Below are 9981 nucleotides of genomic sequence, written 5' to 3' on the forward strand. Positions count from 1 at the left end.
AAAAATTTTCGTCCAAAAACATTACATCGAATCTTTGTATACCTAAATATAAAATAAAAAACTAATTACACGGTTACGTGAGAAATCGTGAGACGAATCTTTTGAGCCTAATTAGCACGTGAATAGGCATAAATGCTACAGTATCCCACGTGCACTAATGACGGATTAATTAAGCTCAAAAGATTCGTCTCACGGTTTACAGGCCAGCCGTGAAATTTATTTTTCATTCATATCCAAAAACTTATTCCAACATCCGATCAAACATCTAACATGACATGCAAAAAAATTTTATTTCACCAACTAAACGCCTCGAAGCTGCTGCATTTACTAGAACTACAGTACTACTACTCCTGTGGGCCCCTACACTGCTGCTGCTTCCGAGTGGGCCCCACCACAGTTGCACCTGCTCTCTTGCTGTACCACCTAACGCGACTGACCACCACGGTCCACGGACACGTTGGACAGCACAAAACATTCCTCACTCCCTCTTCCACTCCAGTCTCCATTCCTCGGCTACTCGCCTCTGCCTTATAAATTGCCCCTACATTACACACAGATGTGTCCAAGCGTTCATCAACATCCCCTGTAGCGGCAGTGATGAAGGTAAGCGAGCGAGCGAGCCTTTTCTTCTCTTGCAGCTGCTTCTTCTCCCTTCTTCTTCTTCGTGACGATGGATTTATTGCTGCTGTGCATGCGCATGCGCGCGTACGTACGTGCAGAAGGAGAGGCTGAGGCAACGGCGCATCCCGGCGTTCGGGGAGTGGAACTACGACCACGACGGCCACGGCGGCGGATGCTACGGATACGGCTACCGCGACGGCGACTGGCCGGTCACCCAGTACTTCGACTCCGCCATGCAGGCCGGCGGCATGGTCATGTCCTTCCCGCCCTCACCAAAGCCAGCAAAGAAGGTACTACTAGCTCCTCTCTCAGCTCTCTGTGCTTCATTTATCGGCAACAATCGCCCTGAGTAGCAGTAGCACTCTAGCAGAGTGCTAGTGATCAACCATTGGTAAACTAATCGTAGTTTTTGTTTTTTGTAATAACTACTATCTTCACCTTCGTCTCGAAATACGATCCTTTTCCAATGTTTTAATATAATGTACGTTTTAATATAATGTTTTGATTCACGTCTTATTTAAAAAAATTTTATTAATATTTTTATTATCCATGGACGATAAAACATGATTAGTAATTTATACGTGACTATTTTTTAAAAGTTTTTATAAATTTTTTAAATAAGATGGATGGCCAAACGTTATATACAGAAAAACAAAAAATAAAATTATTATGTAAAGAAAACGAAAAGTAAAATTATTAGTTGACGGAGGTATTAGGGTAGTAGCTGCTGACAGAGTGAAAAAAAGCCTTTCAAATCGACATTGATGTTTGCAAGTTGCAACCTGACAAATTTTTTTATGGTCAAGCTCACGCGGTAAACAGATGATTGGATGTTGTTGTGTGATTATTATTATTATTATTATTTTGCCAGGCGGTCAAGTGGTTTGATAGCGGCGCACTCGGGGAGGTGGACGAGAAGCAGAAGCAGAGGCAGCACAAGGTGGTGGTGGTGTCAGCAGGAGAGCACGGGGCGGCGGTGAAGCAGGGGAAGCAGAGCCGTGTGGCCGACGCCGGGGCCCACGCGGCGTCGACGGGGCGCAGCAAGGCGTGCAAGCCCCCGCCGGCGGTGGTCAAGGCCGTGGACCGTGACCTCTACGACATCCCACCCGACATGCTCTGCCGCAAGCCAAGGGTACGTAACGCACCGCTCTCTGAGTACTACGAGTGTTATTAGTGGTTGCACCACTGCACTGACGGACATGTTTGCGCTCGGCGCATACCCCACGCTCGCTGACTTTTGTGACCTAACCATGCTACTTTATCCATCCTAAAAATTGGAGTAAATGCAAAAATACGACTATAGATGGTGATATTTGATTTATTCTAGGACATGCTCCTTAGTTAGGTTCATAGTTTTAGAACGAGTTAAATCTTATTTTAAGTATCTATATTTTGGTTATGTTATTTCATGAATATATATTTGGTGGTTTGCCCATTTTCAAGCTATTGATTTTCTTATTCTTGACTTTATGTTTGTCTATTACTTCCGTTATTCCTGACTTTATGCAAGTGTAGCGGTCTAAATTGTTCAGTGCTTCAGAAATCCATGAAAATGACTATTTCTGAAACTTCTGATACATCCATCACATATTGTCATTATGGACTTAACTGAGAAACAGAGGGGTCGAGAGTTCAATGGTAATTAGAGGACGGGGGAAAATTAGATAAAATATGGTTAGAACAAAATGTATTGCCCTACCAATACACTTTGTATGAAAAAAATTGGGATCATACTCCCTCCGTTTCATTTTAGAAGATTGATGTATATATATGTCTAGATTCATTAGCACATAAAAAAATAAAAATATATAGACATTGTCAGAATTTTTATAAGAAATTGATTATAATATATATAGAGGTGACATACTCTTGTTTTTTCATATTATCCAAATAATTATGAATTTTTTAAAAAAACATGGACAACTATATTACTCACAATATGGCTTCCCAAAAATGTCCAAATTTTTTATTTTTGTAAGGTGTAAAGGATTACTGTATGCATATTCAGATTCATTTGTTCTTCTGCAAGTTGTATAGATGTTAAGTTTTGATCTGGTATAATTGTGTTACAATATATCACGTCTTTCATGTCAAAATAGTATTTTTTTTCTCATAGCAATTTAGATATATGTAATAATGTAAGAAACGATATCATATATGTAGTGTTTAAAATATATGTAGTGTTTAAAAGAGTTTTTCCATTTATTATGGGACGTGGTAACAGTAGAGCTAAGTGATAAAAATTGCTCTTTTCTTTTTTTTTTAAGAGCTAGTCCCTCCGTCCCAAAACTTTTCGGTTTTTGAAACAATATTTAACTCTTTGTCTTATTTAAAAAAATTATGATTAATAATTTTATTTTTATTAAATGATAAAACATAAATAGAACACATAATTAATTTTTTATTTTGGACAGGCAGTACTCCACTCTATTTAAGGTGGCACTGTAGTTTGCACTGGGAAATGACTACTTTACTCATGCTTTTGCTCTCTTTGCTTTCACTTGATGCAGAAGAGGGTGACGAGGAGCCTGTGGATGGGCTGCTTGGGACTCGGCTGCGTCGCCTAGGGATCTCTCGCCCGATCGATCGATCACTACAATTCACAAACCAAACCCTGCCTTGTTGTGCGTGTCGTTGTAAAGAGAAGCAGAAACCCATGGATGGACCCCATCATGATCGATGCATGCTGTCACCACGGTCGCACGGCCCAAACTTTTGCATTCTTCTCTCTCACCTGTCACCTATCTCGGCCTCTCATCAACTGCAGTAGTGTGTTTGGCTGGTGTCTCTGTGCGTTTAGTACTACTAGTAGTAGTAGATGGGTAGGAGTGGTAAAACGAGATGGACATGGACGTCGTCCGGCGACGTGATATGTCCGGCAGCGTCATTTCCTCGTGCCAAAGACCACTCGAGTGCTGCTTTTCTGGCTCTCCTATTTTTTTTTCCTCTTTCTTTTGCTCTGGCTCTTTTGATCTTTTACGATGTGTTTTGTAGCCTCTCGTGGCGGTGTTTCAGGAAGGGCTGTTTAGTTCTAAAAATTTTCGTCCAAAAACATCATATCAAATCTTTGGGTATCTATTATTATGTATATGTATATAGTTACGTAAAAAATCATGAGATAATTTTTTAAATCTAATTAGTACGTGATTAGTCATAAGTGCTACAGTAATGTACATAGGCTAATGATGGCCTAATTAGGTTCCTAAAGATTCGTCTCGTAGTTTTCACGCTAGCCGTGAAATTTGTTTTTTTATTTATGTCCGAAAATCTCTCTCATCATCAAACGTAGGTTATTTGATATGTAAAAATTTTTATTTCATTAATTTGACATGTAAAAATTTTTATTTTATCAACTAAATACCCTCGAAATTACGGGGGCAGCTCGGTGAAATGTGCGTTGGTGGACACTGATGAGTGGCAGTGGCGAAAAAAAAGGTTGATGTAATGTAACGCTGTAGTCCCAGGGGACTTGTGCCGACGATGAAAAGAAAGAAAAAGGAGAAAGCTTTCCATTCGTGCCATGTCTCTAATTAATGCTACTTCGAGAGAATCATTCATTCTACGGGAACACCAGATTACCATGAGGCCAAGCCACTCACTCCTATCAATTTCATATACAGTAGCCTAATTTTTTAAAGTCTATATCATATTAAATATAAACTATTAATAAAATATAAAATATCTTATGCTCTGGCCTATTTCGTCACCACGATTTCGCAAGACGAATCTATTTAACTTAATTAGTTTATTATCTGAACTGTTTCGCTAGACGAATCTATTGATTGAACTTAATTAGTTCGCAAGACGAACTTAATTAGTTCGCAAGACGAATCTATTGAACTTAATTAGTTTATTATTAGCGAATGTGATACTATCGTAAACATTTGCTAATTATAAATTAATTATGCTTAAAAATTTTGTCTAATAAAATAGTCTTTATTTATATAATTAGTATATATTTAATACTTCTAATTAACGTGCAAATATTTAATGTGACAAGAGACTTAAAAAAGTCCCTGAAGCCAAACACCATCTATAACTTTATTTTTCCATATCACACATAAATTATTATAAAAACACTACAATATCCTGCACTTTCTTAAAATCAAATATAATTATCTCATATTTTATTTAGTTTTTATGCGCTTATCATTACTAGAAAATAAACTTATTTTGGAACATAAAGATTTTATTTTAGGACGGAAGAAACTGAAATAAAAAAGCTATACTAGATATAACCTATGGCGTACCCAATCATAGGTCAGATAGCATAAATATCGTATTCTTAGGATCATGCAAAATGTGACAATGTAATATGGATATGAGCACATAAATGGTAAAAGTTTACCCTGGATTTGGAGCATATATCATTGCTAGATTTGATGACTAAGGCCGCGTTCGTTGCTAGGGTTGGTACGGAAAACGTAGTAATAGATTAGTATATAATTAATTAATTATTAATTATTAAAACAATATATAAAATAGATTAATATGATTTTTTAAAACAACTTTTTTATAGAAAACTTTTGCAAAAAATACACCGTTTAGTAATTCGAGAAGTGTGCGTGGAGAAAACGAGAGAAATAAGTTAACTAAGGAGCCGCCGAACGCAGTCTAAGGGGTTGTTTAGATGGGGCTAAAAAGTTTAACCCCATGTCACATCGGATGTTTGGACACTAATTTAAAGTATTAAACATAGACGAATAAAAACTAATTTCATAAATGAGATCTAATCCCCGAGACAATTTTTTTGAGCCTAATTAATCCATAATTAGCAAATATTTATTATAGCATCACATAGGCTAATCATGGATTAATTAGGCTCATTAGATTCGTCTCGTGAATTTGTCCAAGATTATACATGGGTTTATTAATAATCTACGTTTACTATTTATAATAAATATCCAAACATCCGATGTGACTGCTCTATATGTATGGGGAGGAAGGTTGTCCCAAGTTCTAAATGGAAAAGGGTCAACGGCATTATAAATACCAAGGCCTTCCATTGGAGGGCACCGAATTAAGACCGACAATTGAAGCTAGATCAAGCTAGTAGTTCAGAAGATAAAGTCTATGGTCATCAACTACATCTTTCGCTTTCTCATTGAGATTAGTTGGTAGGATAGGTTAAACACTTTCCATACAGTACTTTGTTTAGTGCTACTAGTCCATATAAACTAGACTAGGGCTATTGCCCACTTTAGAGGCTTAAACCAATATGAATCTCCGTGCATCTACTTTTTTCTTCAACCTCATTGTGAATGCCTTGGTAGCAATATCACTCTATACCCTAGGAATACAGTAGTCAGGATCTTACTCATCAACGTTCAACATACTAGGTAGTGAGATATCAAAGGTTTTTTACTAGATATCATCGAGAGGTGGCTTTTGGAACGAAAGATTTTATGATTGCTTTGAGCCAAAAGGACAAAACCGACTAGTAGCCATCCTCCTTGGAATTGGATCTTTCGCCCTTACAATGTGGTTAGCACTGCTTCAGTTACTTATTCTCCCCATGTGGCAGAGAAGGAGCGCACATGGAAAAAATCTCACAAACAAGGCGACTATACATGTTCAAGTAGACAAAGGCATATAATACCCTATTCCTCCGATGTTTGTATAATTTTTGGTAAAATAAAGCTAGGAGGGAACTCAGGTTAAAACTCTCATTTGTCTCTTTTTTGGTTCAGGGATGTTCTCCCTCTTATTCCTCGGGCACCGTTACATCCCGAGTTTTTTCCTAAGCCTATCCAAATTTGAAAAGGAAATTAAAAATAATTTTGCTTAATTCAAGAGTTAACTAAGTAAAAATAAAATTATTTAATAAATTGGACCCAAAGGTCATGAATACATTTGTTGTATTCTTTGTTTAAATTGATTAACTTTAAATTGATTAACAGGGTGCACAATGGAAATTACAAAAAACATGTTAAAGTTTCAACTAATAAAATCATTTAAAATTTTAATTAAAGTTCTAGCGATTGTTTCTCCTTTTTCCTAGGCCTTAGGCCATCTTTCTTATCTTGGGCCAAAGTCGGCTTTCTTATGCTGTAGGCTGAGCCTATGCCACAGCCAAGCATGCGCCCTTGCCCTCCTGTCATCGCCCCTCCTTGTTGTGGTCGAGGTTGCCTCCTAGCCATGTGCGTTCCCCTTTTCTTCCTTTTTTCGTTCCTCATATAATTCTTAAAGTCATACAATCTCTACCTGTCTTATCTCTAATCTTTTCTTTTGTATATAGAAATGTTTCCAATTCAGTTAGGATTCCCTGTCCATATTGAATTTTTGTTCTATCTCTGAGCCACCCCTATAAAAGCAGCTGCATGGGCTTTGTTTCGTGCCTCCACCCCACAACCGTCGCACTCCCCCTACGCTAGCTACCGCTGCTGCTGCTTTGCGTGACCACCGCTCCACCGCCATGCCACCTAGCTGCTGAGCCGCTCACTACCGAGCACCACCACCACTACCCCTACCCACTGCCACTGGCAGATAATTGCGTTCGCTCGTCGTTGCCACTAACCCTTGCGCGAGTTGTTGCCGAGCTATTAATTTTCAATACGAATTCTTTGTTTCGTACATGCGAATTGGTCGTTCATACAACAAATCTTTGAGTAGTTTATCATGTTGTTGTTCTGCCCATTTATTTCACGACTTGTGCGACAGATCAGTATCCGTTGTGAGAATATGTGATTCATGCATGTTTTAGAATTTGTCTGTGCGAATCGTGTTTTGCCCATGTAAATAGTTGCCAGCCATATTTCGTACTAGAGCTGTGGAGAAGTATGATGTGAGCATGAACGGATGAACCATGAAGAGTTTGTACAAGTATACTATGTATTTACGCAACTGGGATAGATGAGAGCACTATGTCTAAATATTTGCCGACAACATTGAAGAGCTTTGTTCAGTCATGACTCATGCATCTCCCCATTGATTTCACCTCATCTTGTGGAAACCTCTGCCTCTAGTTCATCGCCAACTTTCAGGGTACCTTAAGAGACATGAAATTGAGGACATCCTACACGCCATGATACAGAATAACAAAGAATCTCTGAGAGACTTTATCTGATGTTATAATGTATGTCAAAATACTATCCCAAAGGTATTGGACTTCTATGTTATCAAGGCATTCGAGTTAGGTGTTTGAAGTCGTGGAGACGTGTACCCGGGTGGATGAAGCTGCTCGACGCAACAACGGGAACAAGAAGATCGTAGAAAATACGAAGCCAAGCAAAAAAGAAACATGCAAGCATGTTGAAGTCGGTAGAGCAAAGTAAGCCCATGAGAAAGAACAATGGTCATAGAATTTCTTACAATATAGGAATAAAATTCAAAAACCCAAACTGTTATATTCCCTTCATAGAACGTTTTAAGTGTGTTTGAAGTTTTGTTCTAGAGATTAAGGATGAGAGAAATGGAGCATGTGACCGGTGGTGATGGAAAAGTAGGTTAGAAAAATAAAATATAGATGATTTTGATTTGTTGAGGTAAGTTGGTGAAGATATTCTTATATTGTTCGACATAATTGAAAGATGGAGTGAGTATTGGTTTATTAGCATTTTCGTTAGGGACTGTGACAGCGTGATTGTGCCATGATTCTCCTGGGGATCGGAGTTGGGACTATTTGGTCATAAATGAATACAACAATCATGTGTCTTGCACCAAATGACAATGATTATGATTATGCTTTCTATTAGCACCAAATGAAAATTATGGATAAAAAGGGCAAATAATTAGCACCAAATGATAACGATTATGCTTTCGACTCCATCCGCCCAAAAAATTTATTTTTCAAATTCAAGGAAAAAAAATCAAGGCTTTAGTGATTTCTGCATTTTGGCTATAAACTATTCTCATAGCTGCGAATTATTTTAATTTGGCTTTAGGTGCCCATCTTTACGGTATATTTGCAAATGAAAAATAATTTATAAATAATTTTTTTTGATATATGTGTTTTTAGCAAGTTAAAAGACAAGGCTAGAAAATAACTATGACAAAAAAAAACTCTAAATTGAAGATTAAGAGTTCAAATTTTGTATAAGCAAAAAGATGAGAATGCAATTAGTGATGTGAAATAACAACGTGGTCATTTTGCCATAAATAGCAGTCTAACGTGGACATGTAAGGGTAAGGCTTTGAACGTTTGAATTATAAGCCATGGAAAGGCATGAATCAAGCAATCAAAAATAATATATGGAAGGGATAACTTTTATATCTTGTTAGTAGATATTTATAAAACAAGGGATGGAATATAGAAGCCGATGAAAAAAACTCGAAATTCAGCTCTAAAATAAAGTTTCACAATTTAAATATTGGTGGTATCTAGTTATCCATGTTTTATATCAATAATAATAATTATGAGACTATGTGTCAGACCTAGAGCTAGATAATACCCTATTCATGTTTAACGAATTAGAGCGTTATAATGCTCGTGTCGAGGATTATATTCCTAGAGCTAAATAAAGTTTCTTATACTATATTGTATTTATTAAATAATTTATATTAAGTTGATTTATGTTGCTCATTGTTTTATGAAAAAAGTATGAATTACCCTATGAAGTATCGTGATCGGCCGAATTACCCTCTAAACCCAAAAACCATATATCGTTTATCCTAAACTTTTAACACCGGACAAATTACCCCCTCGACACAATACAAAAGAGGTTTTGTCCTACATGGCGTACACGTGTCAATCCAGTCAGCATTTTTTTTAATCGTGGGACCCACCTATCGTAGCCTTCCTCCCCTCTCTCCCTCTCTCTCACTCACCCTCTCTCTCGGATGGTCGGCGCCGTGCTGGGGCAGGCCGACGGGCGTGGGGACAGCGCCGCGCTGGGGCGGGCCGACAGGCGCGTGGGCGGTGCGCGGACGGCGCGGGGGCGGTGCCACGCGGGGACGACGTGCGGATAGCCAGCGCCGCGTTGGGGTGGGCCGACGGGGGCAGCGTTGCGCAGAGGTGGCGTGCGGACGAGCGGTGCCGCGCTGGGGCGGCGTGCGTAAGGCTTGGGGGCGGCGTGCAATCGGCTCGGGCGCGGCCCACGTGGCGCTGACCGCCTGCCCGCCGCTGCCGCGCAGTGGCCGCCCTCGCCAGCCATCCGGCCGCCAAGGAGGTCGCCGCCTCCGCCGAGCTTGTCGACATGCCGCCCCGCGCGGGGCCGTCCGCCCGCCCGCCTGCCTTCCTCCGCTTCGTCGCCGATGCCAACACCCGACGCCGTCATCCCCGTCCGCATCTGCTGTCGTCCCCGCGCACACGCCACCGAGCGCCGGTGGCTGAGTGGCGCGGACTCCATGCCGACGCCGTAGCCCTCGGCTCGCTGCCTCGTCCCCACGTCCTTGCCCGCCTGCCTTCGCCCCTTCCCTCGC

At 39.8% G+C, this 9981-nt stretch overlaps 1 protein-coding gene across 1 annotated transcript; it reads left to right on the plus strand.

The window, feature by feature from the left end:
* The first annotated feature begins 579 nt into the window (after positions 1–579).
* On the plus strand, positions 580–3659 carry LOC102704752. Its single transcript, XM_006663318.3, has 4 exons — positions 580–603; positions 720–911; positions 1493–1753; positions 3132–3659. Exons 1-4 carry the CDS (start codon positions 598–600, stop codon positions 3186–3188), a joined length of 516 nt encoding a protein of 171 aa, XP_006663381.2. The 5' UTR covers positions 580–597; the 3' UTR covers positions 3189–3659.
* The last annotated feature ends 6322 nt before the right edge of the window (positions 3660–9981 follow it).

The sequence above is a fragment of the Oryza brachyantha genome, chromosome 11 (assembly GCF_000231095.2).
Source record: "Oryza brachyantha chromosome 11, ObraRS2, whole genome shotgun sequence".
Classification (NCBI taxonomy): Eukaryota; Viridiplantae; Streptophyta; class Magnoliopsida; order Poales; family Poaceae; genus Oryza; species Oryza brachyantha.